This window comes from Sphaerulina musiva (genome assembly GCF_000320565.1).
Source record: "Sphaerulina musiva SO2202 unplaced genomic scaffold SEPMUscaffold_1, whole genome shotgun sequence".
Classification (NCBI taxonomy): domain Eukaryota; kingdom Fungi; phylum Ascomycota; class Dothideomycetes; order Mycosphaerellales; family Mycosphaerellaceae; genus Sphaerulina; species Sphaerulina musiva.
This window is the reverse complement of record NW_016017383.1, coordinates 2565935-2582206: the sequence shown is the minus strand read 5'-3', so window position 1 is coordinate 2582206 and position 16272 is coordinate 2565935. Positions and strand designations below refer to the sequence as shown.

Genomic DNA, 16272 nt, shown 5'->3' with positions numbered 1-16272 from the left:
AAAGATGTGGAGTTGTTACCTCATTAAGGTAATAACAATTATCAGTTTGTCTACAGGAAAATGGAGAGTGGAATGGCAGACATTGTGGCGATTGACATGGTTTTCCTCAAAGGCTCAGACAACTACGAGGTACATTGTACTAGGAGGTAAGGTAAGGTACCTAAGTAAGCTCAGGTTGGCTTCGACCCGTGGGTCATGATTTGACATCTATGAAAAGCCCTCTTCAGGTATTGTCAAAAAGAGCCATGTAGCGAACGAATGATCATCGTGCGTCTCGCTTTACGCACAGTCGCCTACCTGAGGTACATGTAATGTACAAGATACAGAGATAGCAACCCAAAAGGCCCCCCCAGCAACGATTAATATGCAGCCAGTAAGCAGTACCAAACAAACAAACAAACAAACAGTACGAGGAGGAACAATTAGAACCTCAAATCCCAACCAATTTTAGGCCCGATCCGTGGCAGTTCCTCTGCCACCGACTGCACGTCCTTGTCGCCTCTGCCCGATAGACATATGACAATGTTCTGGTCGCTCTTCATCGTCTTCGCCAACTGCACCGCGCCATACACCGCATGACTCGTCTCTAACGCGGGAATGATACCTTCCAGCTCCGACAGCAGCTTGAAGCCAATAAAGGCCTCCGCATCCGTCGCTGCAATGAACTTGGCGCGTTCGCTGTCCTTCCAACCCGACAACTCTGGACCAACTCCCGGATAGTCGAGACCTGCCGAGACGGAATGCGTCTCGCTGATCTGGCCTTCATCACTCTGCAACACATACGTTCGCACGCCGTGTAACACACCAGGCTTGCCGCCAGACAGCGTCGCGCTATGCTTCAGTGTGTCGATGCCATCACCACCCGCTTCGACTCCGAGGAGTTTGACGCTAGAATCTTCGGAAAAGGGGTGGAACATGCCGACAGCATTGCTGCCGCCGCCGACACACGCGACAACAGCGTCAGGTAAGCGGCCCGTCAGCTCATGCATCTGTTCTTTCGTCTCTTGGCCAATCACGCTCTGAAATGTGCGCACCATGGTCGGGAACGGATGAGGCCCGATAGCAGAGCCAATGATGTAGTGTGTCGTGTCGAGCTTCTCCACCCACTTCCGCAACGCTTCGTTGACAGCATCACGAAGTGTGCGCGAACCAGCTTCTACTGCAACGACAGAGGCCCCGAGCAGCTTCATCCTGAATACGTTGAGTGCCTGTCTTCGCACATCCTCGGCGCCCATGTACACTGTGCACTTCATGCCGAATCGGGCACAGACAGTGGCAGTGGCGACACCGTGCTGCCCGGCCCCAGTCTCTGCAATGATTTCAGTCTTGCCTAACCGCCGAGCGATCAGTATCTGACCGATTGCATTGTTGATCTTGTGAGAACCAGTGTGATTTAAATCCTCGCGCTTCAGGAAGATATTTGCGCCATGTCCGGGCTGACTCTCTTCTCTCACTCGAGCGGTGAGTCTCTCCGACTTGTGCAGACTGGACGGACGGCTCATGTAAGGGTAATATGATCGGAACTCGTCCCAGAACTTGGGGTCATTGATCGCGTCGCTGAAGCCACGTTCCAATTCTGCCAGGCAGTCCATCAGCGACTCTGGTACATATTGTCCGCCAAATTGACCAAAGCGTGAGGGCACCAACTCAGGGTCCTTTTCATCTGTGTTCAATGCTTCGAGCTGGTCAGCCAGACCAGGGCCCTTTGTATCCGAATCCTTGATTACCCCGTCTACATGAACAGTGCCGTTGGTCGGGCTGGAATGACTTGCAGGCTCCTTTGTGGGGTCGGCGGTGGAGATTTCTTTGGGGGCTTCGCCGTTCGTCTGCTTGATCCAGCCGCTGCCGTCTCCATTCGTATTCGCGGCGGTGGAGATACTATGCCCGTTACTGGGGTCGGGAACTTGTCGAGAGTTCCGTCGCTGAGTGATCTTGTGGCAGTACTCCTCCACAGCCTTCGCCCCCTGCCCTGAGGGCGCGTTCTTGATGGTTGTGATGATTTGACTGCCGATGACCACGCCCTCAGAGACCTGCCCGACCTCGACGAAGTGCTCTCGCGTGCTGACGCCAAATCCGACAGCAGCCGGGGCACCGTTCGAGTACTGGTGAACACGCTCGACCAGCTGCGGCAGTCCAGTGCTGAGCGCGCCAGTAGCACCAGTGACGCCCATCCTCGACACGACATAAATGAAAGAGTCGGCAATGCTGCACAGCAGCTTCATGCGCTTCTCACTTGTAGACGGTGCAATCAGCGGGACGTAGGAGAGGCCGTAGTTCTTGCAGTGCTGGCGGAATCGCACGGCCTCCTCAGGCGGCAGGTCGACCATGATGAAGCCATTCACGCCGGCCGCCTTTGCATCCTGAAGCATGCGCTCCTCGCCGTACGCCAGCAGCGGATTGTAGTAGCCCATGAGCAGCACCGGAGCCTGCAGGCCCTTGGCCCTCGCCTCTTTCACAATGTTTAGACAGGACGTCGTGGTGGTGCCATTGGCCAAGGCGAGCGTGTTGGCAGTCTGGATGGTGGGGCCGTCGGCGATGGGATCTGTGAAAGGCGTGCCCAGCTCGATGACATCTGCACCACCTGCTTCCATGCCCAGCAGGATATCGGAAGTTTCTGCGATGGTGGGATAGCCAGCGGTGGTGTATGTGACCAGCGCTGCTCGGCCTTCGCTCTTCGCTCGAGCGAACGCCTTCCTGATGCCCTCCGCCATGGTGGGGGATCAGACGGCTTAAAGAGAGTAGGTGGTGGTAGTGGTAGTAGTAGTAGTAGTGGTGGTGGTGGTGGTGTGGGTGGTGTGGGTGGTGGTGATGATGGTCGTCAATATTCAGTCGTCAGCAGTGTGGTGAAGAGGGGTCCAGTCTGTTAAATGTAAATTGTCCTTGGATGAGTCAATGGGCGGGCAAGAGCCGCAAGACTCATCAATGGATGATGATATGGGAGAACTAGAACATCCATGCTTCGATCGCAGTTCCGAAACCGAGACCCCGAGCCCCGATCCTGCAGGCTGCGGCGGCTCCCGTGGGCGCTATTATTTATAGGATTCACAGCACATGGCTAAGGGTGCAGTACCTGACCCTTACCTTAGTTCTCCGTTACGCGCCCATCCTCCATTACCTAACGCTGCTACTTCCCACGCTCTCCCAATAACAACAACACAGGTGCCGCTGGCGTCTGCATTATGCTGCCCATAGGTGCTACGGTGACGATATGCCCGGCGGCAGCCAGCCATATACATGTCCACCGACGAGATGGCTACATGTATCTATGTCGCAGCCCTCCTGGCCAATTCAACCCTTTTCCAATATTTTCATCCTTCACTTGTGTAGTTGTATACATGTACCTGCTTCGACGCTGCTGGACGGCTGTACAACTTTCATGTACAGGTGTGTAGCCAGAGGCTCATATTTCGTGCACGCTTCGTCAAAGCACAATGCCTCTACGGCTCCATTCTTCTGCAGGACCATATTTGTTGCGGAGATCGAGCACGACGGACTCCACGATCCCGAAGCAGCTCCAGGATGCTGTGCCAGCGTGCGCCCTCACCTGCCTCAGCGATTGGGTCGACAACGAGTATACCGAAGCGTGTCGCGACAGCTCGTGTCTGTGTAACAGATATGCCAATGATTCTTACACGCTCGGCGAGATGGCTCTCATCTGTGCAAAGAGTGGAAACTGTGCAGAGACAGTCGACGATCAGACGGCGATCGACGCATATAATGTGTGCTCCAAATCACCGGATGCCGTGCCTGGTCTACATACCGTTCTCACCACCACTGTGTATGGAACGACGCCGTCGTCAACAAGCACAGCGCCATTGCGGACGTCTTCTCCCACAAGTCAAACAGCGTCTAGGACTTTGACCAGCTGGCATGCAGCTAGCTCAACGTCGGCAAGGGCTGCCAGCACGCCAGCGTCGGCAGCCACGAGCACTCCAGCTGCTAAGCCTTCTGATACTGCCACCTCGAAGTCCACCTTGACAAGTGGGCAAGCTGTTGGTATCTCGATCGGCGTCGTCTCGGGTGTGGCTATTGTCGTTAGCATAGTCTACCTGGTAAGTCCTCGCTATCCGAAGAGTCTCCCTACTTTCCTGTTGTTTCACTGGCTCGAGTCGATCGAGGCGACAAGCTCAAAGATTTATCTGTAAAGACGGGTTGGGTTTCGGTTAGAGATATTTGCTTACCTCGACCTGTTCATTTGGCAGCTATCGTGCATACGGCGACGTAAGGCGAGCAGAGAAAGAAAAAGCCGGCTATCGTATGACTTGGTGCACAAAGGCTCGAATCGATATTGGCCGTTCCTTCACGACTCTGAAGGTGTTCATCAATCAATCTTCAACGACCACTTTCCGGCGCACACTGAGCTACCATATGAGAAGCATGACACTGTATGGCCTTCGCAGCACCACCGACTTCACGAACAGCGTGGTGAACAAATGACAGAGTGGAGCGAATCGAGGCGCAACACGAGCACACGAACTGTGTCTCAATTACTTCCGGAGCCACCAGGGACCACGCCTCCGCCACCAGCAACAACCTATTCGCAATCGGTATCGACACCTGCGACTCTGTTTGAGGGAGAGCACACCTCGATATTGCCGCGTGTAAGAGTACCAGGCCTTCCTGCACACCCCGCAGTTCTGAAAACCAGACAGACACGATTGCGCGGCTTGGCACAGCCTGCTCTGGCTGTAGTCATCCCTGAGCAACATCTCCGTGTGCCGTATGCTTGCGAATTTGGAAGCTGGCCACTTCTGCCACCACCTCCACCAGTTCATATGGCAGACGAAGACCGATGCAGCTCGCAGTCAGGTACATTATCAAGCAAGATCAGTCTGTTGGACTATTATGCAAGCTCAGATAGTGGTGCATCACCTCAGGCCATTTTTGTGTCTCCGGCTCCATGTTTCCCAGAAACTGCTCGAGATTCCGTCGGATCAGAAGCCTCACGACGCACTTCGTTCGAGAGCAATCTTCCAGACGAGCTGACGCCACCAGAGGAGGACGATAAGCGCTTGTCTGCTGTTGCTGAATCACCAATTTCTCACATACGATATCCAAGAATCCCAAGGTCGAGCAATCAAGCAGTTCCCAGGTCGCCAATGTACTCCGGCTACCCTGCTACAGCCAGTAGCAAGACGGTCACTCCGGGATGTCAGCAAATGAGAAATCATAGGCCGTCACTGAGCAGCTCGACCTTGGCCGCGAAGCGCAGAGGCGAAACAGCTGCGAACGACCTCCAAAAGAGTATATACATCTCCAACTCTGCTTACTGTTCTCGCCCGCGGAACTATATTGAAACTGTCGAGAATGCGCAGCATAGCCGCACGGCATGCGCACAATGATCCATCAAGGATCCAAATGACAAGCCCAGCGGCTCCCCTCGGAAGTCCACGGAAGGTTCACGGAAGGTCTACGCCTATATGTACTCGAAGAAGTGACGATTTGTACTTGTATCGATTGAGAGAGCTTCCTGTTCCCGAGGAAGTCGCTCTGACGAATGAAATGATGAACGACGACGACATTTGCAGCGTTCAAGCGAAAAGGCCACGGAGGTCCTGTACCAGTAGTATTGGATAGACAGGCATATGAGCCGTGTACGTGTATATATTGGCGTCGAAAGGGAAGCCAAGTGGCTCAGGTACATTGTTAGGTCCCTACCTACCTGAGGTAGGGACATGTGTTCAAGTTGCCACTATCTTATTACCATCTCTCATCACAAAAATAAAGAACCTGAAGGGCCAAGGCCTTCACCCCACTACGCTACGCCCACCCTTCTCCGCGGCCGAGCCGACGCGACTGTCTTTTCCAGCGCTTCACACATAGAAAGATAGAGAGTGGGTGGAAGCATGTGCCATGTGTGGTGCATCTCCGTCGGCATTGGTGGGTCGTGTTTGTGTTATTAAGGTAAAGTGACAGTCCGTCGCTGTACAACCTCCCGACTGATGATCTGACCTCTCTTGTCCACCAGCATAACGCATACATTAACGAGAGCCGCCGTCATATTATTGTGAAACCGGCGATCGGCCTTTGCTTACCCTGACCTGCCCCACTAGAACCAGCTTACTAAGCTGCACCCAAGAGATTCCCGCCCGCCTACTAACTCGAGCACGGAGGTGAGATCATACCTCAGAATCTCGCACTCTTCACCTCCGTTCTTTTCCAGTCTCGTTTCTACCAGACAACACCCCCCCAGAACCGCCATCATGCCTTACGACAAGACCGACGAGCGTGCTATCAACACCATTCGGTCAGTCGTCTCCCCCAACCCGAGCTTGCAATGGCAACTGCTAACTCGAGCACAGGACGCTGGCCGTGAGTGCTGCCCCTCCTTCTCAACCGAATCACCGCTGCATACAGCTTTTTTTTCCTCCCTCCCATTCTCGCGTGCAAACCAGCACGCGCAATCACCCACGCCAGACTTCGCCCTTCACCCGCTGACACAGTGCCTCCTGTAGGTCGATGCCACGTTCGCCGCCAACTCGGGCCACCCCGGTGCGCCCATGGGCATGGCCCCCGTCGCCCACGTCTTGTTCAACAAGTTCATGACCTTCAACCCCAAGAACCCCAAGTGGCTCAACCGCGACCGTTTCGTGCTTTCCAACGGCCACGGCTGCATGCTCCAGTATGCCCTGTTGCACCTGTTCGGCTACGACCTCAGCATCGACGATCTCAAGGCGTTCCGTCAGGTGGACAGCAAGACTCCCGGTCATCCAGAGTCCCACGATACACCCGGCATTGAAGTCACCACCGGTCCTCTTGGCCAGGGCTTCACAAACGCTGTGGGTCTTGCGATCGCACAGGCACACACCGCCGCTGTCTTCAACAAGCCTGGCTTCGAGCTGATCAACAACTACACCTACACATTCTTCGGCGATGGCTGCGCCATGGAGGGCGTTGCCAGCGAGGCTGCTTCCACCGCTGGTCATCTGCAGCTCGGCAACCTGATTGCCATCTACGACGACAACCACATCTCCATTGGTGAGTCACTCAGAATGGGCCGCAAGCCGCTTTTTCCAACTGACTCCCCCCCGCAGATGGTGACACCAAGTGCGCCTTCACTGAGGACGTCACAAAGCGCTTTGAGGCTTACGGCTGGCACGTGCAGTGGGTCAAGGATGGCGATAATGATCTCGAGGGCATTGAGGCTGCCATCAAGAAGGCCAAGGAGGTCACCGACAAGCCATCGATGATTCGACTTACCACCACAATCGGGTTTGGCTCTGTCCTCCAGGGTACTGGCGGCGTGCACGGTAATCCTCTCAAGGAGGACGATTGCAAGCAAGTCAAGGAGAAGTTCGGTTTCGACCCAAGCAAGAGCTTTGCTGTTCCACAAGAAGTCTACGATCAATATCACAAGCACGCAGCCGAAGGTGCTGCAGCCGAGCAGGAGTGGAACCAGCTGCTCGAGAAGTACTGTAGCGAGCACAAGGAGCTCGGCGCTGATCTCAAGCGCCGATTGACTGGCAAGCTACCAGAAGGTTGGCAAAACAAGCTTCCAGTCTACAAGCCTGCCGACAAGGCTGTAGCTTCGCGTAAACTGTCCGAGTCTGTGCTCGAGGCCATTTACGGAGCCGTTCCAGAGCTCCTCTCCGGTTCGGCAGATTTGACTGGCTCCAACAACACCCGCTGGAAGAGTGCCGTTGACTTCCAACCACCAAGCTTGGGTATTGGTGAGTGGAGTGGTCGCTACTTGCGCTATGGTGTCCGTGAGCACGCCATGGCTGGTATCATGAACGGTCTCGCAGCCTACGGTACTCTCATTCCGGCTGGTGGCACCTTCCTGAACTTTGTATCCTACGCTGCTGGAGCTGTCCGCCTCTCCTCGCTCTCTCGCCAGCGCGTCATCTACATCGCTACTCACGACTCCATTGGCCTTGGTGAAGATGGACCAACTCACCAGCCTATCGAGACACTTGCCCACTTCCGCGCTCTGCCGAACATGATGGTCTGGCGTCCAGCTGACGGTAACGAGACCTCTGCGGCCTACTACGTAGCCCTTACTTCTCAGGAGACGCCGTCGATTCTCGCTCTTACCCGCCAAAATCTGCCACAGCTCGAGGGTTCCACCATTGAGAACGGCATCAAGGGTGGATACGTTGCAAGTGAGGTCGAAGGAGCGCAGATCACTCTCGTGTCCACGGGATCCGAAGTCTCGCTGTGCTTGGAGGCTGCCAAGTACCTCAAGGAGAAGAATGGTGTGACGGCACGGGTCGTTTCCATGCCTTGCATGGAGGTTTTCGATGCGCAACCAAAGGATTACAAGCTCAAGGTCATCCCAGACGGTATCCCATCGCTATCTGTTGAGGTCATGAGCACCATGGGTTGGGAGAAGTACTCTCACGAGCAGTTCGGCCTCAACCGCTTCGGTGCTTCAGGTCCTTACAAGGAGGTGTACGCAAAGTTCGAATTCACACCTGAGGGAGTCGCGAAGCGTGCTGTGGCCACTATTGATTTCTACAAGGAGGTCAAGCCTCTGAGATCGCCTCTCAACCGGGCGTTCCAACAGCTCATCTGAGCAACGCACCCTCAAAACTTCGCAGCTCACAAAGACTGGGCATGCAGAATCTATAGGGCTCTGTTGAGGGTCTAGTTTTATAGCGACGAAAGAAAGAATACTCCTAGACGGAAATGACTCACGGTTTCATGAGACTGTTACCTTTCTTCTCGCTGTACGCCTGGCCGATGCCTTACCCCCGCCATGTGCTCACTTCGCTCAGATCAACCATCGTGTGCTCGGTGGGCACCATTCTAGGGTCTTCAGCAAGCCGTCTCTCTGCTAACCAAATAGGGGTCGTTGTATTGCCATATACGGTATCATGTGACTTCCAGAAAGTGACACTGCTGTACCTCCTACCATGATTTTCCGCCTCCTGTTATTGCTCGTGCTGTCCTGGTTCCATTGGTGTTGAGCGGGCTCGGCAGGTTTAGTGCCGTATTCTATGGTAAAGTACTAGGTAGGTACTGTACCTTAGGTATCGTTGTACCTTTTGTAAGGCTAAGGTACCTTAAGGTAAGGTACGGTACCTAGCTTGAGTTTCGCGAGGTCGTACAGCTGTCTTCACACCCCATCAACATCGACCTTTCGTCCACAGCAAGTTACGTGGCCACAAATATCGATCGCCAATAAGTCTCCGTGATTGTTGATATGGCAGACGAAGACAAGGAAAAGGCGGAGAAGCTTGCTGCGGCAAAGAAGCGCGTACGTCTGCAACGACATGTAACCTGCACGCGCGTCGGCTAATACGAACACCGAGCTGTTCAGTTCGAGCAGTTGAAGAAGAAACAGACCAAGGATAGTAAGAAGGGAGGCCGGAAGAAGACAGACAAGGACACAGAGGCGAAAGCTGAGGAACCCAGCGACGATGCAGCACTGTTGGAGGGAGAGGGCGCAACAAACGTAGAGGACGAGGCTGATGCGCAGGAAGAGAAGGAAGTGCAAGTTGAAGTGTCGCAGAGAGCAAAGGAACGCTCAAAGTCGTTCAAGGAGGAGGCGTCGGCTGCCCAGTCTGAGGTGCAAGACCTGTATAAGAAACAGACGTCCAAGATCGAAGAGCTGGAAAGGGAAAACAAGTCGCTGAAAGAGCAGCAGGACGCGAACATTCAGAGATTGAGCAAGGCCGAGGAGGAACTGCAGAGCTTGCGTGAGGGCAGTGGTGAAGTCGCTGAGCTACGCAGCAAGGCGAAGGAGAACCAGCGACTGACAGCCGAGCTTGCATCTGCCCACAGACAGCTCGCACAAGTGCAGAAAGAGCAGAAGACTACGACGCGCCGGACATCTTCAAGCGCGAGTCCAGAGGTAGCAGAACAGCTTGCATCTAAAGACTCGACAATTCAATCTTTGGAGCTCGATATATCCAACCTTCGCAACCAGATATCGACACTCGAGTCGTCGCTGTCGGAACGCGATGCATCCACCCAGGAGTTGTCAGAGCGCGCTGACCTCGCTGAAGCGCGGACCAAAACGGCTCAGCAGGAGCTTGATGCCCTCCGAGTGTCTATCTCTTTTCCGAGCGACGAGACTGCGTCAGCCCGTGATGACCCCGAAGCTCTGACGAAGCGCATAAGCGTTCTTGAATCCGATCTCCGAACTGCCAACAGCAGTGCCGAAGCGGCCGCTCAGCGAGTAATTTCTCTCGAGCAAAAGATTGAAGCGCTCACCAAATTACACAAGGAGTCATTAGTATCCTCACAAGCTAGAGAACGGGAAGTCACAGATCTACGATCCCAGCTCCAGCGACAGACTCAGCGCACATCGCACGTTCGGCCAGACAACCTCGAGGAGTTCGAGTTGTCTGAATCAGAAAGCGAGACAGGACAGCTGCAAGCTCGTCTGCGAGCGTTGGAAGCGGAAAACTTTGATCTGCGTCGCGGTGTCTGGAGAGACAAGCGCGTAGAACTTCAGGGAATGCATGATGAAGGATTGCTGGAAGATGTGGACCTTCACACTCCCGATGGCCTGAGCAGACACCGAGGCAGCCTGCCGAGACAGACGAGCACGTTCCAGGAGGTCATTACATCTGGCATCAACGCCTTCACGGGCAGGGAGCGGCCGCAGCAGACGAGGGATAGGGCGCTGAGTATTGGGTTGATGTCCGACGACGGCGGCTTCGACGAAGAAGCGTTCCGTCTGGCGCAAGAAGAGGAGCAGAAGAGGCGGCTGGAGAGGATCAAGGACGTCAAGAGGGGCCTGGACCAGTGGAGGGGATGGCGCGTGGACATTGCAGACCTGCGCAGGAACGGCGTTGGCGATGGGCGGCATGTAGGAGCTGTGTTCGAACTGTAGACGCCACTGCTATATACACCGCTCCTTGTCATTATATTACTACGTGGTATGCTTGTGATGAGGACATACATGTATCTGCTGACTGCACATCGTTCTTGGCATCCGACATCCGACACCTTAGTCTACTATGCCTCCCTCCCTCCCTCGTTGCTAGGCATTATTTGCTTCCGAGGCCGCCTCTCGACACATTACTGTACGTCGGCCTGGCCAGCCGCATGATTACTCTCCTGTTGGACCGTGTCCCTCTCCTCCTCTTCTCACTCTCCTCCTCTTCTCCCTCTCCTCTTCTCCCTCTCTCCTCCTCCTCCTCCTCCCTCACGTCTCCCTCTCGCACTTCTCGCCATAGCCACCGCCCTCGTCAGGACGTGAGGCTTCCATTCGCTCCGCCTTGTGGCCATGGCTATGCGTACCAAGAAGCACCTTGCTCCGAACCCGTTTGACGACCCGTCGGAGACATTGTCATCATCGTCGTCGGCGGCGGCGGACGCGGTGGTGCTGACCGTTGACCGCAATGCCACGCTCACGCTAGGCACCGACAGCCTTATTGTTCTCGACGAGGGCTTTCGTGATAGCCGCACTATCTCCAACTGCTGCGGGCTCTTGCCACCTTTTGGCAAGACCACGCGGGCAATCGCATTACACAACGTGCTCTGGGCCAGCCTGGACGACTTTGACCTCACCATCCACTATGCGCGCGCCGTCGGCAGGAGGGGAAAGGCGTGCCGGGTGGGCGTGATCAACTACACTGTGACGGATAAGAGCTCACATGCTCACGCGCAGCGCTGGGTGCAGAAGCTGATGGGCCGCGCATATCCAGTACATACGAAGAGACGGAAACGAATCAAGGTTTTAGTGAACCCGTTTGGTGGCACCGGCAACGCCCAAAAGCTGTGGACGAGGGAAGTGGAGCCCATCTTTGCTGCAGCTCAGTGCTCCGTGGACGTGGAACGGACGAGCTACCGAGGCCATGCTGTGGACGTTGCAGAGAAATTGGATTTGTCGTCGTACGACGTCGTTGCTTGCGCATCAGGCGACGGGCTGCCCCACGAAGTCTTCAATGGCTTTGCAAAACGGAAAGACGCGCGTCGAGCTCTACAAAAGGTGGCGGTCGTGCAAATACCCTGTGGAAGTGGCAATGCAATGAGTCTGAATCTCAATGGAACCGACAGTCCGAGTCTGGCTGCGGTGGAGATTGTGAAGGGTATCAGGACCCCGCTGGACTTGGTTGCGATCACACAGGGGGACAGAAAACTGTATAGTTTTCTGAGTCAGGCAGTGGGCGTGATTGCTGATACTGACCTGGGGACGGAGAGCCTGCGGTGGATGGGTTCGTTCCGATTCACATGGGGCATACTTGTGAGGATGCTAGGCCAGACGATATATCCAGCTGAAGTCAGTGTCGTGACAGATACTGATGACAAGCGGGTCATCAAAGAACAATATCGCCATGCTAGGGAAGAGCACGAAGCAGCAAGATCCAAGAACCTCAATGCCTCAATCCGTGAAGACGACAATGTAGCCGATGACAATAATGAAGACTCTGGGCTCCCCACACTTCAATACGGCGTGGCAACCGATCCTCTCCACTCTGCATTCAAGACGATAGATATGCCCAAACTTGGCAATTTCTATGTAGGAAACATGTGCTATATGTCCCCCGACGCCCCCTTCTTCGCCTGTGCCCTTCCCAATGATGGTCGCATGGACATGATGGCGATCGCGGGGAACATCAAACGCTCCACGTGCCTGAAGATGCTCGTCAAGGTTGAAGATGGAAGCATGATCAACTTTCCCGAAGCGGCGTATAGCAAGGTCCTGGCGTATCGCATTATCCCGCGAGCGGCGCCCGTACCCGCGCAAAAATTGGGGCCTCGAGTGAGAAGGTGGCTGGGAGGAACGGCAGGCGGAAATGTGAACGAAGGCGGGCTCATTGCTATCGATGGTGAGCGAATACCTTTCGAGCCCTTCCAGGCCGAAATTGTGCCTGGTCTGGCTACGGTCTTAAGTAAGAGCGGAGCAATCTATGAGTTTGAGGGTCCGAGGAGTACTATATGATGAGCTACCTAGCTAGGCAAGGCAAGGCAAGGCAGGGGGGTCGAATTGTAATGATTTGTGAGAGGATGGCTACAGGAAAAATACCACTGCCAGCGAAGAAGGCGGGCTGGAAGATTTTTTGGGGAATCGAGGAGGTTCCCCCCATACATTAACCATGGAGTTGTTGTACTTTTGCGCTGAAATGAATAAATGTACCAATACATAATAATACCTTAGCTAGAACAACGGATCAGACAGATTTCGGGTGACTACCTTAGGCACCTATGTAGGAGGTAGGTACCTCATATTGTTCTGCTCAATTCTTCCTCTTTGTCGAGCTGACCAGACGGGGGTTTCAAAGGCTGGTAGTACATATTGTAATCAGTCTTGTGTGGTGGTGTAGGTATGTACATGTAAGGTAACTTATGTAGGTACCAAGTCAGGTCCTGCAGGTCAGTTGTCCAGGACGAGCATGAAATAGCTTGCTTCATTGCATGGTGCATGCATTTATGTACTTTCTGCCGTGTCATCATGCAGATGGGCAAGACTCCATCTACCCATGAGTAGGTGAGTGGTTGATGGCTGACTCGCGATGTGCACTGACAAGTCGGCAGACTCCACGCCGTTGCTACCGTTGCTATCGATCCGATCAATGGGGTAAGGTTATGTAAGCCTAGTTCGGATTAAGGCAACCTGTAGACGACAGCGAAACAGCGCAGCTTCCACCTCCTCCACGCAGCGACCACCTGACAGAAAGGAATGGGCCAGCACGACTGAATATATCAAACATCAATATCCCAATCTATCTCATGGCTATCGGGCTGTTACACATTAACATCGTCCTATTGTCGACGTATGATGGGGAATCAACGCTAAGCTCGCCGGAAGTGGTATCATCGCGTGTGTTCCAAAACTTGCAACCATCGCGCTGCGCGTCGACTGGAGCATATTTCGTAAGTCGTAATCAAAGTATGAAGACCCTCTGCGGTTCTGAGACTTAAAGAGCGAGCATGGCGAGCACACCGGCAGCAAGCATAGGGGCAGCAGTGACGAGAGGAGCGCTGTTGCCGGAGGAAGTGCCGCTGGAAGCTGCGCTGCCTGCCGCCGACGTAGCACTGGATGCGGCGTTGCCTCCCGACGACGTAGCGCTGCCTCCCATCTCGGAACCGGTTGACATTCCAGACTGGACGGTCGAGGGTCAGCACTGGGTTCATTCTTCACATTCGACAAATGTATTGGACTTACAGCAGCTGTCTCGGTCATGGTTCCTGAACCACCTGCACCACCTGCACCTCCAATGACGTTACCGGAGGCATCGGTGGTCATACCCGCGCTGTTGGTGCCAGTAGCCTCAGCACCGCTGCTGGTGCCAGATCCGCTGGACTCATAAATGGTGGTGAAACCAGTGGTGGTAATGAAGCTCGAATCGGTGCCGGAAACGAGGGCAGTCAATGCAGACGTGGTAATGGCAGAGCCCATACCGCCTCCCATACCGCCTCCCATGCCACCTCCCATGCCGCCTTCGGTCGAGCTAGGACTGGCCTCAGTGGTCATAGTCATGCTCATGGTCATGTTGTCGCCGCCGTAGCCAGCACCTGGGTTAGGGCCCGTGGCGGTGAGGGCGACTGCACCAGCTGCGCCAGCGCTGCCGTCGGAGCCACCGAGCGCACCTAATTGTTCCGTTAGCACATGTGCTGGACGCGCACTTCTACGCTGGGCCAAGCGACGTACCTGAGCAGTATTGAGTGCCGTAGGCAATGACCTGCTGGGCATCCGAGGCGCTGCCACATGCCTCGTTGGCGCAGTCCCTCACACCGTAACCAAAGTCGGCGGAACGGCACAGGCAAGCGGCGTCAGTGCCGCTGCAGCCGAGAGATGGGGCCAAACCGAGCATGTTGGTGATGCAAGTCATCTGTTGCGTGGTCAGCCATTGATGTCGCTCGCTCTGGTCGCGCGGACAGCAGCAGACGGGGAGAGGAGGGGGAGGAACGACGTACACCACATGCTGGCAGGGAGGATAGGTCCTGGGCGGCGACGAGCGAGGCGCCAATGGCGACGACGGTGAATGCGGCCTTCATGGTGCTCGTTGGCGGTGGACGAGTGTGGTGGGTGGTAGTGATGGGGACTGAGATGGCGATGGCAATGAGGATGGAGACGGGGACGGAGGGTAGAGGGCGGGCGAGGATGTTGTTATGTATACTGGGGAGGGAAGTGGTACTAATGAGGTAAGTACACGGGTACTGAAGTGTAATTGAAGGGGGAAGGAGCAGGTACAGGTGCAGGCTGCCGCGATGGGGCAGTTGCTAGTTCTATATGAATGTGTCGCACCTGCCGGCTCACACTCGCTCCATCAATCTCTCTCTCACACACACTCCAGGTCCCCTCTCTATCTCTCTCTCCCGCGCGCGCTCTCTCTCTGGGTTGGGCCGTCGCTCTCTCTCACTACTCGCGCTCGCCCACCTCACTAGCCGCGGCTTGTGACGCACATGGTCTGGGCTGGACGGGACTGGACTGCGCTCTGCTGTGGCCCGTGTGGTGAATCATGCGCGTGGGCGTGGGCGTGGATGGGGAAGGGGCCGAAGGGCTTTCTGAGATGACTGGCACACTGCAGTCAGTGCATTGGAAAAGCGCACCGCTCGCTCGCTCGCTCGCTTGCACCTGAGAAAGCTTCAGCCATTCCGGTATGGATGGAGTTGATTGAGTTGCAGACTAATCCAAGTTTCTGGGGGCTCGATCCAAGTTTCGGCAGGCTTCCGGTGGCGCAGGCGTGGTCTCCATGGTAAGGGTCGGCGCAGGTGGCTGGTGTGTGACTTGTAGGTTGGCGCTGGGAGGCGTCTGATAGGCCGAACTGGGACAAAATTGCAGCTCAAGCCCCCGCCCCCGACCAACAAAAAACGCAGAGAGGTCAGAGACATGACTTCACTCTGCGCGCCATTGAGTCCATTGACTTGTTGGCTACATAGCTTAATTGTTGTCGTTACCTACTCTACCTGAAGTATATCCTACAGTCTACCAAGTCTACCAAGTCTACCACTGCTTTAGACTCTGCACAGGCTACCACGAGCACACGTAAGACTCCGCCTGTTCGTCATTTTACAGTAGGCAGATATCCATCCCATCTATCATCATTCCTCCATCATCATTTCATGAGATGCAGTCGGCATGGATTCGGCAAACGTTGGTGCTTGGCGGTGGAAGTGGCGCGAGCTGTCTCACATGGCTGATACGGGGCGGGACCTGGGCGATCGATCCAGCTGTGCAGGGGTTGTCCTGCCCTGCCATCGTAATTTCACCATGCCTGTCACCCCTGTCACCCTGTCTAGCCTATGTGCATCTCTCTCTGTCTCCCGAGTCACTTCCCGTCCCGATTTTCCAATTTACCAACGGAGCCAAACGACACGAGCCATGCCATCCAATCCATCCTACTACTGGACAAATTCTGCTGGGTTCCTGCT

The 16272-nt window shown here is 55.0% G+C and overlaps 6 protein-coding genes across 6 annotated transcripts; 4 read left to right on the top strand and 2 right to left on the bottom strand.

The window, feature by feature from the left end:
• Nucleotides 1–91: 91 nt before the first annotated feature.
• On the bottom strand, nt 92–2739 carry SEPMUDRAFT_146169 (tryptophan synthase). The gene has a single exon (XM_016903495.1). It carries the CDS (start codon nt 2709–2711, stop codon nt 423–425), a length of 2289 nt encoding a protein of 762 aa, XP_016765194.1. The 5' UTR covers nt 2712–2739; the 3' UTR covers nt 92–422.
• Nucleotides 2740–4610: 1871 nt separating this feature from the next.
• On the top strand, nt 4611–5285 carry SEPMUDRAFT_30237 (uncharacterized protein; the record flags this gene model as incomplete). The annotated part of the gene is made up of 1 exon (XM_016908462.1): nt 4611–5285. A coding segment is annotated over one exon (675 nt), but the record flags the coding sequence as incomplete, so codon positions are not given.
• An 865-nt stretch (nt 5286–6150) lies between these two features.
• SEPMUDRAFT_146168 (transketolase) lies at nt 6151–8643 on the top strand. The gene is made up of 4 exons (XM_016903494.1): nt 6151–6247; nt 6303–6312; nt 6456–6978; nt 7035–8643. Exons 1-4 carry the CDS (start codon nt 6204–6206, stop codon nt 8513–8515), a joined length of 2058 nt encoding a protein of 685 aa, XP_016765192.1. The 5' UTR covers nt 6151–6203; the 3' UTR covers nt 8516–8643.
• Nucleotides 8644–9139: 496 nt separating this feature from the next.
• Nucleotides 9140–10785, top strand: SEPMUDRAFT_76949 (uncharacterized protein; the record flags this gene model as incomplete). Its single annotated transcript, XM_016910155.1, has 2 exons — nt 9140–9199; nt 9263–10785. The coding sequence occupies exons 1-2, from the start codon at nt 9146–9148 to the stop codon at nt 10781–10783; spliced, it is 1575 nt and encodes a 524-aa protein (XP_016765191.1). The 5' UTR covers nt 9140–9145.
• Nucleotides 10786–11035: 250 nt separating this feature from the next.
• On the top strand, nt 11036–15094 carry SEPMUDRAFT_122484 (DAGK_cat-domain-containing protein). The gene is made up of 4 exons (XM_016901772.1): nt 11036–14000; nt 14063–14487; nt 14549–14729; nt 14815–15094. Exon 1 carries the CDS (start codon nt 11180–11182, stop codon nt 12836–12838), a length of 1659 nt encoding a protein of 552 aa, XP_016765190.1. The 5' UTR covers nt 11036–11179; the 3' UTR covers nt 12839–14000; nt 14063–14487; nt 14549–14729; nt 14815–15094.
• Nucleotides 11036–15095, bottom strand: SEPMUDRAFT_129895 (uncharacterized protein). The gene is made up of 4 exons (XM_016902318.1): nt 14815–15095; nt 14549–14729; nt 14063–14487; nt 11036–14000 (listed from the first exon to the last, which is right to left on the bottom strand). The coding sequence occupies exons 1-4, from the start codon at nt 14893–14895 to the stop codon at nt 13815–13817; spliced, it is 873 nt and encodes a 290-aa protein (XP_016765189.1). The 5' UTR covers nt 14896–15095; the 3' UTR covers nt 11036–13814.
• Between the last annotated feature and the right edge of the window lie 1177 nt (nt 15096–16272).

Excerpts from the sequence above, each read along its gene's own strand:
- SEPMUDRAFT_146169 (XM_016903495.1), bottom strand. The coding sequence starts at position 2,711 with ATGGCGGAGGGCATCAGGAAGGCGTTCGCTCGAGCGAAGAGCGAAGGC.
- SEPMUDRAFT_146168 (XM_016903494.1), top strand. The coding sequence starts at position 6,204 with ATGCCTTACGACAAGACCGACGAGCGTGCTATCAACACCATTCG. Across the intron at positions 6,979-7,034 it reads CGACAACCACATCTCCATTG|ATGGTGACACCAAGTGCGCC; the intron begins GTGAGTCACTCA and ends TCCCCCCCGCAG.
- SEPMUDRAFT_122484 (XM_016901772.1), top strand. The coding sequence starts at position 11,180 with ATGGCTATGCGTACCAAGAAGCACCTTGCTCCGAACCCGTTTGACGAC.
- SEPMUDRAFT_129895 (XM_016902318.1), bottom strand. The coding sequence starts at position 14,895 with ATGAAGGCCGCATTCACCGTCGTCGCCATTGGCGCCTCGCTCGTCGCC. Across the intron at positions 14,730-14,814 it reads CCTCCCTGCCAGCATGTGGT|ATGACTTGCATCACCAACAT; the intron begins GTACGTCGTTCC and ends ACCACGCAACAG. Across the intron at positions 14,488-14,548 it reads CGGCACTCAATACTGCTCAG|GTGCGCTCGGTGGCTCCGAC; the intron begins GTACGTCGCTTG and ends CGGAACAATTAG.